The 18,896-nt window shown below is 39.2% G+C and overlaps 1 protein-coding gene across 4 annotated transcripts in view; it reads left to right on the top strand.

Moving 5' to 3' along the window:
* LOC103023154 (probable E3 ubiquitin-protein ligase HERC1) overlaps window positions 1-18,896 on the top strand; it is a 99,000-nt gene that overhangs the window by 61,447 nt on the left and 18,657 nt on the right. For all 4 annotated transcript variants that reach the window (XM_022676554.2, XM_022676555.2, XM_022676553.2 and 1 more), the window contains exons 46-66: window positions 1,077-1,160; window positions 1,931-2,123; window positions 3,017-3,144; window positions 3,502-3,710; window positions 4,452-4,720; window positions 5,373-5,419; window positions 5,564-5,749; window positions 6,786-6,960; window positions 7,202-7,448; window positions 9,080-9,296; window positions 9,786-10,048; window positions 10,249-10,373; window positions 10,927-11,051; window positions 11,770-12,000; window positions 12,410-12,537; window positions 13,490-13,689; window positions 14,363-14,477; window positions 14,760-14,891; window positions 14,978-15,079; window positions 16,578-16,751; window positions 18,557-18,862. In XM_022676554.2, coding sequence (XP_022532275.2) covers window positions 1,077-1,160; window positions 1,931-2,123; window positions 3,017-3,144; window positions 3,502-3,710; window positions 4,452-4,720; window positions 5,373-5,419; window positions 5,564-5,749; window positions 6,786-6,960; window positions 7,202-7,448; window positions 9,080-9,296; window positions 9,786-10,048; window positions 10,249-10,373; window positions 10,927-11,051; window positions 11,770-12,000; window positions 12,410-12,537; window positions 13,490-13,689; window positions 14,363-14,477; window positions 14,760-14,891; window positions 14,978-15,079; window positions 16,578-16,751; window positions 18,557-18,862 — 3,656 coding nt within the window. The remainder of the gene's footprint in view (window positions 1-1,076; window positions 1,161-1,930; window positions 2,124-3,016; window positions 3,145-3,501; window positions 3,711-4,451; window positions 4,721-5,372; window positions 5,420-5,563; window positions 5,750-6,785; window positions 6,961-7,201; window positions 7,449-9,079; window positions 9,297-9,785; window positions 10,049-10,248; window positions 10,374-10,926; window positions 11,052-11,769; window positions 12,001-12,409; window positions 12,538-13,489; window positions 13,690-14,362; window positions 14,478-14,759; window positions 14,892-14,977; window positions 15,080-16,577; window positions 16,752-18,556; window positions 18,863-18,896) is intronic.

The following is an 18,896-nucleotide window of genomic DNA, read 5'->3' as shown; positions in this document are numbered from 1 at the left end:
CCGGAGAGCCCTGACATTTAAAACAAGGAAGCATAGGAACTTTAAAAGTGCACAAGAAGCTTATTAAAAAACACAGTTTACATCCCATAGTGCAGGTAAAAATCTCTGGGCGCCACTATCACTGAACTGAGCATGGCCGAGACTTCTGCTATGCCAGGAGGCAGACTATGCGGCGTCTATGTATATATGTCTGTGTCAAGCTCGGTTCATTGATGGCAATATCCGGAGATTTACCTGTGCTATTTGATGTAAAAAGTGTTTTTAATAAGGTTTTTGTGCATTTTTAAAGTTCCTAATGCCTCGTTTTAAATGTCAGTGCTCTCCAGATTCTAGCAAGGACGCGTGAAGCTACTTTGAGTCTGAATAATGGTGTAAAAAGCGATTTATCAAGGTAAAATATGCCCCGAAGTGCCTGTTGTAAAGAGTGCAAAATTACTGGATCTCAAAAAGCTGCAGGAGAACAGAGGTGGGCTATTCAACAAGTACTCTTTATCATATTTTACTACACCAAAAGTCCATTTTACAGGTTAAGGTAGGTTAAATTTGGGTAAACTACTCTAAAACCAGGATTTAGAACCACTACTGTTGTAGGCCAGGGTGTAAATATGCGTTTTACACGAACAGGCCTATTTTTAAAACAGTGACTCATTATGTCAGACTGATATTAGCTTATTTTGCTCTTTGGCTGACCTGAGATCTGAATGTGGTTTTGTGACTGATTGATTTCAGGGGAGTGTTACTAGTAAACTAGTAATAAGTACATGGAGTTAACCTTGGTTCCACAGCACCTTTGCATGGATTTCCATCATGGACTTCAAAAAGTCTGTGTAATTAAAAATCTGCATTTAGTAAAATGCAAATAATAATTCCCTGCCAGCGTATTTAATCTCTGTTTGTTTTGCTTTATTAAAAGAGTTTAATCATCACCTGTATTTTGGAGCATGATTCTTTTGACTTCTTTTTGATGCACGTTCTCTCCTGATCTATTTGTCATTTGTTATTTTTCTATAAATGTGTTAAACACATTTCAGTTTCACTATTGGATGGCTTGATGTTGTTTTTTTTATCTTCCTTAGACCACCCCCAAATGTTTGTCCCTGTTCGGTTGTTAGAAATGGGCTTCTCTGTGAGACACATCTACAGAGCCATGGAAGCTGCAGGTACCTCCAAGCTGATCTCTGTTTATTTATTGTCCTTTTTTTCCCCAAAAATCATAGAGGTCTGTTATAAAGACAAAACCATAAACGATATTTTATTAATTTTAATAGTATACTCCTGCAACATTATGAAAAAATAACATTATAAACGTAAAAAACATATTTTACCACAAACTTAAAATGCGGAATATTTGCATGAGTATATGTATAAAAAATGGCATTTTTTCAAAATAGTATTATTATTGATATGACACAAAAATATACATTTGTAATGTGATGAAAATATACATTTACTGTAGCTTGGTGCCTTATTACAGAATTTAGCTGATATGTTCAGTTATAATTTATTTGTTTCTTTGTTACTTTAGCACTTATCTATGGGGAAAAAAAAGATTTAGAATATACTTTTATTGATTTATATTTAAAACTCTTCTTAGACATGAGGACAACATGAATTGTGTGTATTATACACTGTTTATGCACTACACTTTGCTTGTCTGCTTTATTGCCTGCTATTGCGTATGATTATCTGATAATCATGGCTGAAAATCCATACTGTTGAGCCTGTTTCCTCTTTGTCACCATCAAAGCCTGTATTTATCATTTATCCAGTAATTAATTGCTTATTTATTAGCATTATTATGAGATGGATTAAAATCCTGTAAGAGCTGGATTCATGTTATCAGAGAAGCTTTACTGTTCTGCTAAAACTAATCCAGCACTGAAATTTTAGTACTGAAGTGTTGATCTTAGTGTCTACGTTTATTGCTCAGGGGTCACTGGGGAGGTGGACTCTGCTATGATAGAGGTTTTGGCGAGCTGGATGCTGGAGCACCCGCTTACTGAGGAGCATCATGCAGGAGAAGGCTCATCAGCAGGGGGCGCCACTGACACACCTTCATCAGATGGTCCAGAGACAGTGCAGTGCCCAGAGTCTCCAGCTACAATGAGAGAACCCAACGAGAGGTAGGAATACACACACACACACACACACACACACATACAGTAATAGACAAAAAGCAGGAGAGCAGATTGTAGAAGGACTTGAATAAAATAAAGCATAGCACAAAATTTAAGGAATTCTGTGTTTAGTAGAGGATTTCTTTGTTGTAACAATATTTTTTATATTAAATCTTATACCTGTTCATTTCTCTTTTAAATTTGTAAGGAACATGCATTTGTGGGATTAACAGCAAAGCTAAGTATGTGGGTTGTGCCCATTAAAAAATTGCAAAATCATCTCTGCCATTGCCAAACAACTTACTGTGCCATTGACTCGTTTGGTGTTTGACTATTTTCTTGGGGTGTAGTCTTCTTGATGCTGCAACTTGGTTTTGCAGAACACCAGGTTGATACTGCCCTATCGCACAGACCCTATCAAGATCAGGCAAATGTGGCATAAAACTGATTCTTGGAGCAGACACCTACTGACCACTAGGGGTGTGACGAGATCTCGTGGCACGAGACCTCGCGAGATTAGAACTGACGATATTTCTTGTCAGGCTTATACCTGTCTCACGGGGCAAAAAACAGTTAAGTGTGGAGTTTTTAAGAGGGATCTTGCAACACAGTAGTGATAGCAGTGAGTGTGGTGGCTGAGCAGTGAGAGCAGCTCTCAGCAGAAGAGGAAAATTCAGGTATTTGTATAGAAGATGCTTCTGCTACTTTTAAGTTGTATGTCTGGCTGCATTTTGGCTCCAGGAGATGTGAAAAAAAAATATTGATAGAAAATGTAGGATGAACCTATCTTATATGTTATGGATCTTTTTTAAAATAGCCTTTTGTCAAAATAATAGAACAGTTTATCACATTGTATCACCAATTCTACATTTTCTGCTCTGTGTGTCTGCGTGTGACAGTCTTCTAGCTGGACTGGATCTGGTGGAGAGAGAGAACTTTCTGGATGTCCATCTGACACGGAATAGGCCTCCACCAGCTCGGAGACAGCGCTCTGGTCTGAGCCAGCGTACGTCCTTCAGGAGGGCAGGTCTGTTAACCTTCCACACACACACACACATGCACACACACTCACTTAGGATCATTATGGTATGGTGTAACCTATGCCTGTACAAGTGCTTGAAATCAAGTGTTTACATTTAATTAACAAGGATTTGTTTGGGATTATATACGTTTACATAAGAGATGGGCCGATCCACGTTTTGGTGGGGTCATTATTTGAATGTTAATAGTTGATTCTATGTTGTGTAAATGTGTAGCTTTTCATGAATTATTTACAAGTTGTATATCACACACTGAATGGTGATTACAGTGTTGCATTTTTAGATTGTTTATTTTTGTAACAGCAGATGTGTGAGTAATATTTCTCCATACTGTTGATTTTTAGACTCGCCATCGCCCGGCCCGGTGCCGGCCCTATATAGGCAAGAGGTGGGTGTGTCTGATTGGCCGGAACAGGCAGAGACTCACCCGTTTGCAGCAGAGGAGGAGTCGGAACTGGGCTACATGGATGACCCATACCAAGAGGAGCCATATGAGGAACTTCTCACACCTGAATTCATCGCCTCTGAGAGAGACACCCTCTGGATGGTGGAGGTGTGACTGCTGTTAAGATAGCATGCTTAAAAAAATGTAACAATGATAAATAAAAAATTATATATATTTTAATGGATTGACTTTTGGCTATTCAATTTTTTTTTTTATTGAACCACTCTGTTCAAATTTATCTGGCCAATAGTCCCACCCATATAGCTGCTACTCAGTTGTATATCCCCCATCACTAGTGATACCTCAACACAAGGAAGGGTGAAGACTAGCACATGCCTCCTCTGATACATGTGAAGTCAGACTCCGCCTCTTTTCAAACTGCTGCTGATGCAGCATTGCCAAGTAGCATCATAGTGCGCTCGGAGGAAAGCGCAGCGACTCAGTTCCGATACATCAGCTCACAGAAGCCTTGTATTGATTGACATCACCCTTTGGAGTCATAAGGGGAAAGAGCTTCATCTAGTCTCTCATAGAGAGCAAGGCCAATTGTGCTCTTTTAGGACTTTGGCAGCTAATGGCAAGCTGCATAACAGAGATTCAAACATGACTGAAATTCGAACCAACTCATTCTGTGCATTTTTAAGGTTGTAGACAAGCTTAAATGCAGGTTTTAGGAGTCACATATTACTGTTTCCATCTGATGTGTAGCGATATCACTATTAGTTTTTTAATTTGATTTGCTTTCTTTGTATTTCTTTCATGGAATTCTTTACTTTATTTAATGTCCACTCTATCTCTCTTTATATTTTTCATTCTTTGTCTCTCTATTTTAACACTTCTTTCTATCAGGCAGGAGAAGAGCACACTGAGGCGCGTGAGATGGTTGAGTGTGAGTTGTGTAACACTCTAACTCTGCAGTTCAACACCCACATGAAGCGGCATCACCCAGGTTGCGGTCAGAGTGCCGGCCGGCGCGGTTATCGCAGTAACGGGGCCTATGTGGATGGCTGGTTTGGTGGAGAGTGTGGCTCGGGGAGCCCCTATTACCTGCTGTGCCTGGCCTGCAGGGAGAAGTACCTGGCTGCTAACTTGGGAGAACTCGGCTCTAAACATGACAAGTGAGGAATGATGAAGATCCTTTTTGAAAGAAAAAGTGGATTGTGAAAAACAATTTTATTGAAATTTGCAATTTTTTGTAATTATTAGGCCTATTTACTTTAAGAAGCCTTGTGATATTATTATTCATTTAATTAAAACGGCTCAAGTAAAACACATTTGGGAGAAAACTAGAACTTATTTAAACTAGTACACATATTTTTCTAATATTTAAGATTGCATGAATAGTGCTTCCTAGCATGAATTTTGCTTCCTTATCAGCCTGTAGCCTGCTGCTAATCCCAGCTAGCACTGCTGGAGCAGCATAAGCATTAGCCGCTAACCACAGTGCTAGCTCTTTTTTCTGAGGCGAGTTTATTGGACTATAGTCTGTGTGTTTACCATTTTAAAACAACCGCTAGCTAACACCCCTGTTCCTACTACTATAATATTATAATCCGAAGTACCTTATAGTGCAAAAAATACAGTAAGCCTTTAGGAGTCAGTGCAAGTAGGAGGGAGCCGGCTCACACCTTGTTGTCAAAATCCTTGCAAGACTCCAAAATCTGGTAGACATTCCTCTCTGTTAGCCTTGATTCCGGAAAATGTCCTATAACCAATCCTGTTCTAATGTACTGATTTAAATGTTTAAATGCATTGATAATGTTTTTCCAGGGGTCTGGCTTCTGATCTGATTGGCCGGTTGGACAGCACGTCTGATGGTATGATAATCTTTTTTAAGACCTTGATTTAGCAGAATCTTCCATGTATAGTGTGTAGTGTTATATGAATTTGAGACAGTTAAAAGAGTGTTTATGTTTTTTGTCCTGTGTGTGTGTGTGTGTGTGTGTGTGTGTGTGTACAAGATGAGTGGGATCTCGGACATCAGGAGGACTCAGACTCAGACAGGCTGACCGGTTTGGAGGACTTTGGGGTCTTGTTGAGGCCTTTGGGGCTCAGTGAGAAAAAACTAATTCCCGACCCCATTCCCTTCACTGAACCCGATCCTCTCGGAGCTAACGTCACTGGAGACAACAGCCTGCAGTACAGAGGTAGGAAAATTATTAAAATAAATTATACCCTGAAATGTGAAATCTGCTATTATAAATAACTCTTTCCTTCAATTTACGCATTGCTGTCACTCTACAATACATTTTAGTGGTGTTGTTTATATTAGTAGTTCTAGTACTAAAATTTATTGTTGGATTTATTGTTGTAGTATGTTGAATGCTTTTGCTTGTATTCCAGATACTCTCAGAAATATTGTAGTAGAAATTTGTATTAGTCAACACCATATATGTGTTTAGATATTTTACTAGACTCAACTAATGGTCACTACCTAAAATCATCCTAGGCCCTATTTTAGCTATCTTAAATAGCTATCTGCACCAGTCAGTTGTTTTGAGGGCGTGTCGGTCTTTGGTATCGCGTAGACGCAAAAAATATGCCTTGCGCGGCTCAAAATGCACAAAAGGCATGTACTAATTCTTTTAAATAATCATGGGTGTGTTTTGAACGTAACATGAAATAAACCAATCAGTTTGCCAGTTGTCATTCCTTTAAGAGCCAGGTGTACTCTGACTTTGGCACGTTGATATCTTAACAGTGCTCATTTAAGAAAACAGTGATGTTAATTTATTCTTTATTCTGTTCAGTACAAAGCAGAGCGCTCCTGACTGCCTAAAATAGGATTAGGCGGCTGACTGTTGACTGTTGTCTGGGTTTTAATAACGGCAGTGGCGCACCTGTATGTTCCACCACCAAGATAGAAACACAGTAGAAATTTACCTGAGCACACCTTACTTCCAGGCAACCACGCCTATTTGCGTAGATATTTTATTAAACTTTGACACTGTTTTAACGCTGTCGGTGCAAGGCGTGAAAATAGACTGTTGATGGGGTGTAAGATAGCAATGAGCTTCGCAATGCACCTTGCACGGGGTGTATGATGGGGCTCGTTGTGTCTCTGTGTCTTTGATGTCCTGACCAACACACAGGGCCTGACCACAGGAATGTTTGTTCCTAAATCATTAAACAAATCAGTGCCTCTAGTGAGATCTCCCTCACAATGTGTGTGTGTGTGTGTAGGCGTGGTGAGCACAGAACTGAAGGGTGCTGCAGGTATGCTGAGTCTGGGGGAGCAAGCTGCGTCCTTGAGAGAAGCTCAGGAGAGACTAGTGGCCTTGAGAAGAGTCACCGCTACTGCCCAGATCCTGCTGGGATACAGCATGGTGCTGAGGGCCCTGTCCCAAATCTCCTCCACGTAACACACCTCTTCTCTATAGTTCTCTATAGTTGTGTGTGTGTGCATGAATGTGCTTAGATGTGTTGGTGTTAGATCATGAGTGTGATGTTATTGTGTCTAGGTTGGATATTATGCTTATAAAATGCTGAACTGTAGATATATTTTAATTGAAAATCTTATTTTAATATTTTTAATATGAAAATGGGTATATTAAACTATTTCATAAAATCTCTCTCTCTCTCTTTTTCTCTTTAAATAGTTCTGTTTGCAATCAGTCCAGTGGGCTGGAGGCTCTGGGCCTGGCGGATATTCGCATCCTGGTGAGACTGATGTGTCTGGCAGCAAGTGGCCGTGTCCACATGGATGTGGACCAGCAGGGAATGGGGCGGGGCTGTATGAGTGACAGCTCAGGCTCTGCCTTCCTGTCCTTCCTTAGCTCTGCTATTGGCAGCTTGGTGTGTCACAGTCCTACAGCCTACAGAGAGCTAGTGGACATCTGCACGCAGGTACACATGAACATATTTGCACTGTGTACTTACCATTAGACAACACCATAGCAGCTGCATGAAATACCATAGCAACCACCTTTCAACATTGTAGTGTCCATCTAGCGCTTATTAACACCAAAACGTCCTTTGGGGATACAGTATCAATCTTCTAGTAACTTACAACACTACTTACAATTAGTGTAGTAACCAACTGAGAAGCCATAGCAACCACCTTTCAACTGCTGGGCAACAACATAGCAGTCATCAAGGACACCAAAGCAACCATGTAGAAGCATAATAGTAACCACCTAATTAAACAATGGCAATCATTTAGCTAAACAATTATAGCCACATAGAAACCACATAGAAATGGTTTAGCAACACCATATCGTCCACCTTGCAGCACTATATTAACCACTTAGCAACACAATAATAGCCTTTAAGCAACACAATAGCAACCTCTCAGCTAAACAAAAGCAGCCACTTAGCAACCACTTAGCCACCACTTAGCCACATGACTGCAATCATTTTCTAAACAATAGCAGCCATTTAGCAACATGATAGTACCCACTACTATCATGCTACAAGATAGCATCCAATTAATTACACAATTGCAGCCATTTAGGTAAACAATTGAAGCCACTTAGTAACCACATAGAAACCATTGCAAATGCCTAGCAACACCATAGCATCCACCTTGCAGCATAATAATCACTTAGCAACACAATAGCAGCCACTTAACGACAACTTAGCCTAAACAATAGCAGCTGCTTAGTAACATGATAGCGGCCACTCAGCAACATGATTACAGCCACCTAACAACATAATAATAGTCACTTAGCATCACGATAGCAGTCACTTAGCAACATGACAACAACCACTTAGCAACCACTTAGCTACACAATAGGAGCCACTTAGCATATAAAGCTGATAGCAGCTAAGTAGCTGCACGATAGCAACAACTTTGCATCATCACCTTGGTTAACCAGTTAACAATACCATAGTAACAATTTACCAGCATCATAGCAACCGCCTAAAATACTATACCATCCACTTTACAACACCACACCAACCATTTGGGATACCATTGCAACAGCTTAGCAACACCATTGCAACTATCTTGCAAACCCCAAAGCATCCACCTTGCAGTGCTATAGTAACCATTTAGAAACAACATAGCAGCAGCTTAGCAATACCATAGCATCCACCTTGCAGTGCTTTAGTAACCACTTAGAAACAACATAGCAGCAGCTTAGCAATACCATAGCATCCACCTTGCAGTGCTATAGTAACCATTTAGAAACAACATAGCAGCAGCTTAGCAATACCATAGCATCCACCTTGCAGTGCTTTAGTAACCACTTAGAAACAACATAGCAGCAGCTTAGCAATACCATAGCATCCACCTTGCAGTGCTATAGTAACCACTTAGAAACAACATAACAGCAGCTTAGCTAAACCATAACATCCACCTTGCAGTGCTAAAGTAACCACTTAGAAACAACATAGCAGCAGCTTAGCAATACCATGGCATCCACCTTGCAGTGCTATAGTAACCACTTAGAAACAACATAGCAGCAGCTTAGCTAAACCATAGCATCCACCTTGCAGTAGAATTCTATTTCACAGCCCTTCTTTCTCACCCTCAGGATCTGATGGCTGCAGCTACAGGCATGAATCTCGGGGCCATCGCTGACCCGCAGCAGAGAGAACGTCTGAGCGCTGGCCTGAAGGGGCCGCCACGGGACCCCAAAGAGTTCACCCCGCCCACTTTTCTGGTCACTCAGAGCCTGGTGTCCCTCCTGACAGAGAAAGGGGTTCGTTATCGTTACACTGCAGAGAAAGCAGAGTCCACTGATTTTAAAGGTAAAGGTCACTTAGAGTGTGAAGCTTCATGAAACAAGTGAATCACTAATAAAAAGGGTTTGTACGGTCATAAAAAAACTGGAAAAGTAATGAAATTTGAAAATAGTATTTTTTTAGGCCTGGATAAGTTTTGGAAAAATAAAAATACCCAGATAGTTTTGGAAAAGTCATGGAAATTTAATCTACAACTCATTGTCTTTCCATTTATCGATGGAGAAAATCTATTTTTAAATAAATACATCAGCTTAGAGTTACTACTTAATAGAGCTCTCAGGATCTGACACACATTTTATTATTTAAAAAAATTAAAAAAGTTTTGATCGTAGTTTTAGTTGACTTTTGGTATATTGTCCATTTCTGCATATGGTCATGAAAATTCACCTTGAAGTCATGGAAAAGTCATAAAAAAATAATGGAAATGTATTGTTTAAAAAGTGGATGAACCCTGAAAATAAACATGTTAAATTATTAATTGGTTATGTTTAACAGAGGCTGGAAGCCCACCACCCACAGTCCCCCCTCTCTCTCAAACTGCTCTGCGTGTGGGACCATTGGAGCTGGCAAACGCGCTAGCAGCCTGTGCTCTGTCTGCAAGACTGACCAGTAAACATCGGCAGTGGGCGGCCCAGCAGCTGGTCCAGGCGCTCGCAGCCTCCGAGAGAGACAGCCCCATCCGGCCCCAAACCTACAGCGACATGGCTGGAGACCTGCGCAAGTGTCCACTCAGGAAACTGGAGGGTCACAACAGCAGGGTATTGCCATAATAGTTCTAATATAATATACTATTGCCTTAGATGACATTGCACGTCCCGCGTTGTAATTATTGCGCGTGCGCACATTGTGATGACGATGCTTAAACGATATATTGTGCAGCCCTAATTTCATACGATGTTATTCTCTGTTCTCAGTGATTTAAAGGCTCTATAAAGGATCTATGCCCGTGTTTGTGTAGGTGACAAGTTGCAGCTGGAGTACAGAGCAAGGACTTTTAGCTACAGGGTCTCAGGACGGGACGGTTCGCCTGTGGGACATCTCTCAGAACTCAACCGACCTGCTACACACACACAGCTGTAACAGGTACACACAGCACACTGCAAAAAAATATATATCCTAGCTCGTGTAAAAATGAAGTTGAAATAGCTGATATTTCTCATTTTTGTTTAAGTTATTATTGTAGTAATATTTTAATATTGTTTAATGTATAATTATATTATTTAAGTAATGTCATCCCCTAAAAATCTTTTTATAATAAAGGATTATTTCTTGATAAAGCATAAAAATTATAATTAAAATAAAATCTAGTAAAATGACACTTTTTTTTTAAATAAATAAGGTAAAATAAATAAGTATATTTAATTACTGCAATGATCTTAGTTTGGTAAATATTAGATTAGACTACATTTAACATTAGGCCACAGTATTTCACATACTAATTGTAATTCTGTAAATTTAGTATCATTGCATCAGTTTAATAATTTGATGTAAGATTATTGTAATATAGTGTCTATGGTTTAAGTTTGTGGTTAAGTTTGGACTAATAATGTATTGAAAATTATCAGTTTTACCAGATCATATATATGTGGGCACTGTTTTCTTGTGTGACTCTGTCTGTGTGTGTGTGTGTGTGTAGTGAGGCTGCTTCGATGTCTGATGGCTCAGTGGGAACTCATCTGCTATCTCCGGTGATGTGGAGTTCACGGGGAACACTTCTGGCTGCCTTCCAGAACAAACTTATTAACATCTGGACTGTTCGCGGTGAGAGCCCATATACATACACACCCGACCTCACTTTAAAAGCTGAAAGTCTCACAGGCTACTTTGCTCAGCATTGTCCTTGTGTTTATGTAAGATTTCGAAAAAATATGACGAATCTAAAATACACAGACAGAGCAACTGACGACCATTCATTTTCCATGCAAGGGCAATATTTTTTGCTGCGATATGTGGTGCAAATGACAGAGCAACAATTTTGATTAATTAGATTTTCTCAACTTTTTGAGATTTCTTCTCAAAATGCAAATAAATTATGACATTATACCACAGTTAGTTTCGACCGTGCAATGTGATTGGCTTAGAGGCGTCTTATGAATGCCATTATCAGCTGGTAATACACTGTAACCTAAGCTCTATATATATTACTCCGCCACATACAAGTAACCTAGCAGTGATACAGCGCTTACAAGCCAAACAGTGCAGCTACAAACAGAGCAGCAATGAAACTATTTTAATTGGAGGAGTGTTTATAACCAAACAGATTGTATTTTCTCCTCCTCTTTAACTCAAAATCTTTTAATAAACAGCGATAATGGAATTGTGTTGTAATCACAATAATACACCCTAGGGTCATGCTATAACATGTAATATTGTCAGTGCTGTCCTGATCTACGGCCCACAATTAGTTTTTTTTAATTTTATTTTATTTTTATTAAATTGTGCTTTAATGTTGTTTTCTTTTCTCCCTTTCCTCTCGTAGGCTCTCAGGTCCATGTGGAGACACAGCCCTCCTGGGTGACTGCCATGTCATGGGTCCAGAGCTCCTGCCCCTTCCCCAGCCAGGTTGCTTCAGGACAGGCCAGCACAGCTGAAAGCCTGCTGCTGGGGCGCCTCGACGGCTCCCTCTGCTGGCTCGAGGTGTCAGAGGAAGCAGGTGTAGGAGGAGTGAAGGTTGAGAGCACAGATCTGTCTCACTGCCAAAGGAAAGAAGGTGAGCTATAATGTGTAAAACGTGTCATTTAGTGGTGGTTGAAAGCGTGTATTGCTTCATATTATCACACACTTCGTATCAGTGTAATAATGTCGTAAGTTTAATGTCCTAAAATTACTTGATTTATTTAAACAACTGGATTGTGTCGCTATTTTTCCATGTATGACTTTGGGACAGTGTGAATCTGATGATTGGCAGACCAATAAAAAAATTACTTGGATATAATATTTGTAATTTTCCTTCCCCCTGTTAATGTGCTCTTTTGAAGATATGAGGTTTTTGTCTGACAGTTTTATAAGTAATGTTATATAGGTAGTTTAAAAATATCTGTGCACACACAAATGTATTTTTACTTATTTTTTTACACTCTCTCTCTCTCTCTCTCTCTCTCTCTCTCTCTCTTTTTCAGCTCCTCAGTGTTTGTCCTGGTACAGTACTGACAGGCCGTTTGCTGTGGGTTACCCTGACGGGAAAATCCTGTTAGCATCCACAGACTCCTTCGACACAGAGCAGCCAATACTGCTCACTGCTTTCCACGTGTGTACAGCATCTCCTTTGTGAAAACATACATGCATGTTTTTCTTTATTTACTTTAATTAGAAAACAAAAATTGGAATTAATTACTTATAATTTTAGCATTGCAACACAGTCACCTGCAATGAAACAAATAAGCTACATATATCTCTCTCTTTCTCTCTCTTTCTGATTAACACAAACAGACACATTAAAACTCGACAAATCAATATGCGGGCAAATCAATATTCTTTATAGTAAGTGCATTACACTAAGCACAGTGTAGTTACATGCAGGACTGGGCGATATTGTTTTTTTTTTTTTTTTTAAATAACTGGAAAAAGAAAGTTTTATTATTTTTTTTATAATTATAAGAAAAAGAAGCTTTGCATGGACAGCACTTTGAGCTGCATTTTGGCTGTATGAAAGGTATATGTAAATAGACAGGTGAACATAACACCAGTAAAATTATAAAAATAAATAAAAGAAACAAGCTTGATCTTAAGAAACGACTTGGAACATATAGAGATAAACGATTTGTAATATGTGCCGGTGCCAATCCATTTAATTCCTTAAAAAACTAATAGCAGTACTTTAAAATCTATCCTAAAAGAGAGTGGAATCCAATATAATTAGTTGTGGATGTAGAGATGTAGAGAGTAGTAAGAAACATCACCATTTTAGAGCTCTCAAACAAACACACTGTAATTTAGCTGTTTTCTGAGAGTAGCATGCAGCTCCTTTCAACCCTAAAATTAGCTTTTATATTCAAATAGGTGCAAAAATAACAAAATAGTAAAATAAAGTGCAAAATATGAAAATTGCTGCCACACAAAGAGTTCTTTACAGGTTTCTGACAGAAGCACAAGTCTTGTCTACTGAGATTCACTCTTTAGCTTCTATATATAAAGATACTATAAAGGTATTAGTTTCTGTAGTAATTTACTTCTTGATAAACCTGTGTGTTTTTGTACAGGAGAGTGTAAGTGCTTTGCGGTGGGACCCCACTGGTCACCTGCTGCTGTCTGTGGGCCGTTCTGAGGTGGTGAAGATCTGGGGCCGTGCTGGAGGGACATGGGCCATCCTGCACTCCCTCTTTCACACTGGAACGGTTAACGCTGCAGAGTGGTGCCCTCTGCCAGGGCGGGGGACCGATCCACGCCTTCTGATGGCTGTGTGAGTGTAGAAACTAGAGCAAAATTTCTTGAATATGAATAAATAGATAACAAATATTGATTATTTATTAATGAGTGATCGTAATATAATGTGCAGAATAATAAAACAGATATAGTTTTTCCACTATGCAGTTGTGATGGGTCAGGATAGTCACAGCTTGTTGTAATGCATTTAATAATGTAGTAGAGGACTGACTTGATGTCACAGACATCAAGTTATGTACAATACTTAGCTGTAATCATCTTTATAAAATTATTTTGGGACAGAAGTTTTAGAATTTTTATTTATTTTAAGCCAAATCAAGACATTTTTCTTCTAAAATAAGATTGCAGTCAGAGCTTGGTATCAGTGTCTGAAATCCCTGTAAATGTGTGTCAATTAATATGTTTCTACATATAAATAATTTATTTTTATGAAACCAAAACCAACTACACCAATGTGAATAAGCATTTAAACCACAAACAAAAAATAATAATATTTGAGCAACCAAATGATACTTTAAATTGTCATGGTTGTACATATAGTCACAGAATAATAACTTTGGTTGAATATAATGGAAATGATTGCGGAATTAATTTTTGTAAGTTTTGTTTTGTATTGCTTTGGTTTGAGCTGTAGAGAAAAACAAGGCATGTCAAATCACTGTGTTTTGTGATTTTGGTTTTCTCCCTAGTGGATGCCAAAATGGCCTCTTGTATGTGTGGACTGTTCCACAAGGTGGCACTAGTGTCACAGTGCCTAATTTCCTCGTTGCCTCTACCAGCCAGGATAGGAGTGCTGTTTTCAAGGTCAGTGGAAGGCCTTTACCTTGCCTCCAGCGTCAGCTTCACTTTTTACAGTGCTTTTTTTGGGCTGTTTTAGGGGGTTACTTAGAGGACTGCTGTATTTTTTTTCTTCTGCAGTGAATTTTTACTGTACACATATGTAAATTGTACGTTTAAATACAGAATATTATTCAAAACATGTTTTACTTTCTAGTTATTAGCTTGTCATCTTGTGAATTAATAAATAATGATTAATGTAATGATAATATATTAGTGTAATAGTACTGTGTGTGTTCTTTTCTACAGCGTGGTAATGCCAAGTGTGTGTTCAGACTGAGTGGACACATCACAGCAATAAAGACGCTGTCCTTCTGTCCCAGTGGACAGGCTCTCATCTCTGGAGGAATCGGAGGCCTGCTCAATATCTGGTCTCTGAAGGTGAGTTCTCTCTGAAGTGCATAGTGATGTTTTTACTGACTTAATTTGTTCGTTATCTTATTATTGATCGATTCTTTTCTTTAAAGGATGGTTCGGTGCTGCAGACTGTGGTTACAGGGCTGGGTTCTGTTGTCTGCACGACTTGGGTACCACAAGTGGGTGTTGCTACCTGTTCTGGAAGGTCTAAGGTAGGAATGACATTACAATAGTTCTAAGGCAAAAGATAAAAAAGTCTTAAAATGACTTGAATATCATTATAGTGAATATTTTTTGCATTATAAGGCTATAATTTTACCAGTCAGTTTGTAAGGAGAGGGAAAGCTAAATACAGCGTTATACAGGAGTTTTAGTTTAGTTCTTCAGCATCAAGGCTGGAGCAGTATTAGCATTAGCCGCTAACTGCAGCGCTAGCTCTTTCACTGTTCAGAGGCGAGTATACCAGACTGTAGCCTGCATGTTACTGCTAGCTAATATCGTAACACCCAGGGTTCCTCAGTGTAGCGCTGTATGGTGGCATTTACTAGAGCTAGCACTTAGCTGCTAATGCTAATGCTAATGCTGCTGCACCCAGCCTTAGTGGAAATCTGGAAATATACTCTTACTGCAATTATTTGGAAGTGCTTTACTCACACAGATAAACAGTATCTGTGTAGATTAATATCCAGTGCACGTTTGACTTTAAAACAATGATTTTTTTTTTTTTTTTTTTTTAAGAATTACAGTTTTGTTAGCTTAGCTTTATTTAACTTAGCAACTCTACCACCACCCTGTGGCGAGACCTGCTGAATTAGAAGAAAACATCACAACACTCCTGTTCCTTACTAGTGTTGCATAATGCGCCTTATAGTGTGAAAAATACAATAATTGAATAATACAATACAAAAATGTGCATTATTTATTAAACCACCTCTGCGGTTGTGTGCACAGATTGTATACATGATACCCATTGATATTAGTTTTATACATATTGTTTTATACATATATGTATTGTTCCAGATAAGATAATGAACAGAAAACTGAAGACTCAATTTAGCTATTAAAGTACTAAAGCTTTATAAGTTGTTTGTACCATAGAGCTAAGAGCCATATATATATATATATATATATATATATATATATATATATATATATATATATATATATATATATATATATATATATATATGCATTTTGCTGCGTTTTGACCTCCATGTACATTTATACGGTTTGTTTATGTACGCATATCCTCTGATCTTGCATTTCGACACTTTCTGGTTGTAACTGAAGTTGATTTGGCCGCTGAGCTACAGAGATCTGTGCATAAGTGGAGTGCTTTTGACCAATCAGAGTGGTTTATTTTCACCCAACCACCACACCCCATCTCGCCTAGCATTGTGCTTCAGTGAGACCTTATTAATGATAATAGCAATGTCACACTGTTTATCAGTGTGGCTGGTTAGCAAGGAAGCTAATAAAGCTACCTATGGAGCCATCCACTACTTTTACCTATGCTTCTTTTTTCGAATTATTGAGAGACTGTCGCTGAACTGAAGTCTCTTAGGCACTCTCTCTCTCACACACTCGCTCTGTCTCTCTCTCTCTCTCTCTCTCTCTCTCTTTCTCTCTCACTGTGAGAGGGATTTGTACTCACACAAATTATTCAAGGTTGGCAAGTCAGCATGATTTCTTTCTTTCTTTCTTGTCAAGGATGTGTTGCTGATTCGCTGCAGTCCAGACTGGATCTCCCAGAACCATGTCCTGGCCTCCTGCCGCACTGTGCTCCGCAGCCAAGGCATTCTGGGATTGAACCGTGCCCCCTGCATGGCCGTCTTTTTGGAACGACTCCCTGTTCTTCTGCAGGAGCAGTACAACTACGAAAGGGTAGGTAGATTAAAAAAAAGAGCAAACCTTTAAAGCGTAGAACTTGGACATACATAACACTTTCACTATCACACACACACACACACACACACACACACACAGCTGTTTTAGTACTGGTGTTAGATTGTGATGCTCTGAAAAAAATAATAATATGCACTGTTATTTTACATAGTATTCATTTTTTCAAGTATTCAGTTAATTCCTGTAGCTAATTAAACATATATTTTAAAGGATTTTCAGGTGAATAGATGCTGCTACTGCAGTTATTTTGTTGGATATAATTTTGGACATTTAGTTTAGAATCACAATTGAGTAAAACTCCATCCAGTTGTCCATCCAGGTTACTTAAGATTTTCTAAAATGCAGAGTATTGTTCTTAAAAAATTACTCTTCCAGAACTGCCTAGTATGTTTGCACCCCCATATGTTTGAATTTATTATGTGGCCACTACATGTCCTGCCTGGCAACAGCCAAAAAATATCTATAAAGATGATTCTATTAAAAGCATAGTTTGATGCTGATACTAAACTTTGATTACCATAGTTTAAGACTTCTAAATTGTCTTCACATGGATAGAAACATGACTAAAATTTTGAAACTATGCACAACTTTCGCAGTGTGTTTGAAAGGAAACCCAGCTATAGAAAGTTAAGATGCTTTTCCTCCTCTTGTAAAGTTGCTGTGGTGATATATAAACATGTACAGTCTGCTCTATTTATGCCATAAACCTTGAAGTAGTGCATATGGGTTGTGCATCTATTTTCTGTGCATTACAGTATTCCTCTTCATAAAGGAGTCACCTGGATTTCACCCAGACTTTGCAAAAATGAGAGCTGGAGATGCTCGCTGTTTGTTGGCTGTCCTCCAGCTCCTCTCCAATGCCAGTTCTACATATAGCCAGGCCATTAACAGCGTGTTAGTGTTAAATGAATCTGGCTGTTTCTGCACTGAGAAAAAACAGTTCATCCCGTGGGAGCGAACTCAGTCAATCCAGGCTGTTAATCAACTGCTATTCCTATTTCAATTATCCTTCGCCCTCTTGACTTTGATAAGAGGCTACTCTTTACTTTCTTTACAGGTGAATTAATCTGAATGTTCTGTACAGCAGGTCACACCTTAGTTAAAAATTAATTTAAAAGCTATTCAAATTTTAAACATAGAAATACAACTTTTTTTGTTACATTTACAAGCAAAATCTATAATGTTTTACAGTTTAGATTGAAGAGAGATTTTACTTAGATTGATACAATTGTTTGCATCATTAACTAGTTACTTATTTTTTTGCCTTTAAACTGTTGACAGTCGAGAAGCAGGTGCATTAACAAAAAATATAGCAAGCTTGCTTTGAATTATAATAACTTAAAATATGGCAGCTATTTTCCAAGCCATTATGTGGCCACAAAAAAAAAATTCTGTTTGGGAAAATGAAGTGTAGTAGCTCTCCAGCCCAGAGGGTTGTTGAACCCAACTGAAGAACAGTTGAATTTAAAACAGGTAAACCCAAGAAGAAAGGAAAAAATAAAACAAATAAATACACCGCTCCTCACACGGGATCGAACCCGTGTCAACAGGGTCGCGGTCCTATACGCTATTGCTGCGCCGGCTAGCGAATTGGGACACGTCCGGAAAAACGCCCTTATAAGGAGTTTTGTGAGCCCGAGAACGGGCGAAAAAATTAAAATGGTTGCCGACCCTTGCTATAGATATATCCCAATCACGACACAAAAGATCGGCACCCAACTTCTATAACTAATTCTAGACAGCCACTGACTCCCAACCTATCTGTTCTATCTGTTCTTATTTAGAGTCACGTCATGGCTGGAGATCAGCTGGTCCACAGTGCTTTCCTGCAGAGCCTTGCCTCCCTCGCTGTTGGGCTGTCCCTGGACCAGCTGCTGAGCCGCCAACCTGTACCTCCACACCACATCGGGTCAACCACTGGCCCTGAGCCTGCCACTGCTCCCTCGGCTCAATCTGAATGGGCCTGGCTGTCCACCTTCTCCCTTACAGTGAAGAGCGCCGAGGCTTTCGCCCGGGGCACTGCTTTCCCTGAGGCTTTCACCATGCCGGAGCTCCAGCAGCCTGGGGTTACCGAGAGCGCCAGAGCTTTGGTGAGTGATGGTGTCCCTAGAGAAGCTGTCAAAC

Source organism: Astyanax mexicanus, chromosome 17, assembly GCF_023375975.1.
Source record: "Astyanax mexicanus isolate ESR-SI-001 chromosome 17, AstMex3_surface, whole genome shotgun sequence".
Lineage (NCBI taxonomy): Eukaryota > Metazoa > Chordata > Actinopteri > Characiformes > Acestrorhamphidae > Astyanax > Astyanax mexicanus.
The sequence above is the reverse complement of the archived record's forward strand: the minus strand, read 5'-3'. Positions and strand labels throughout refer to the sequence as shown.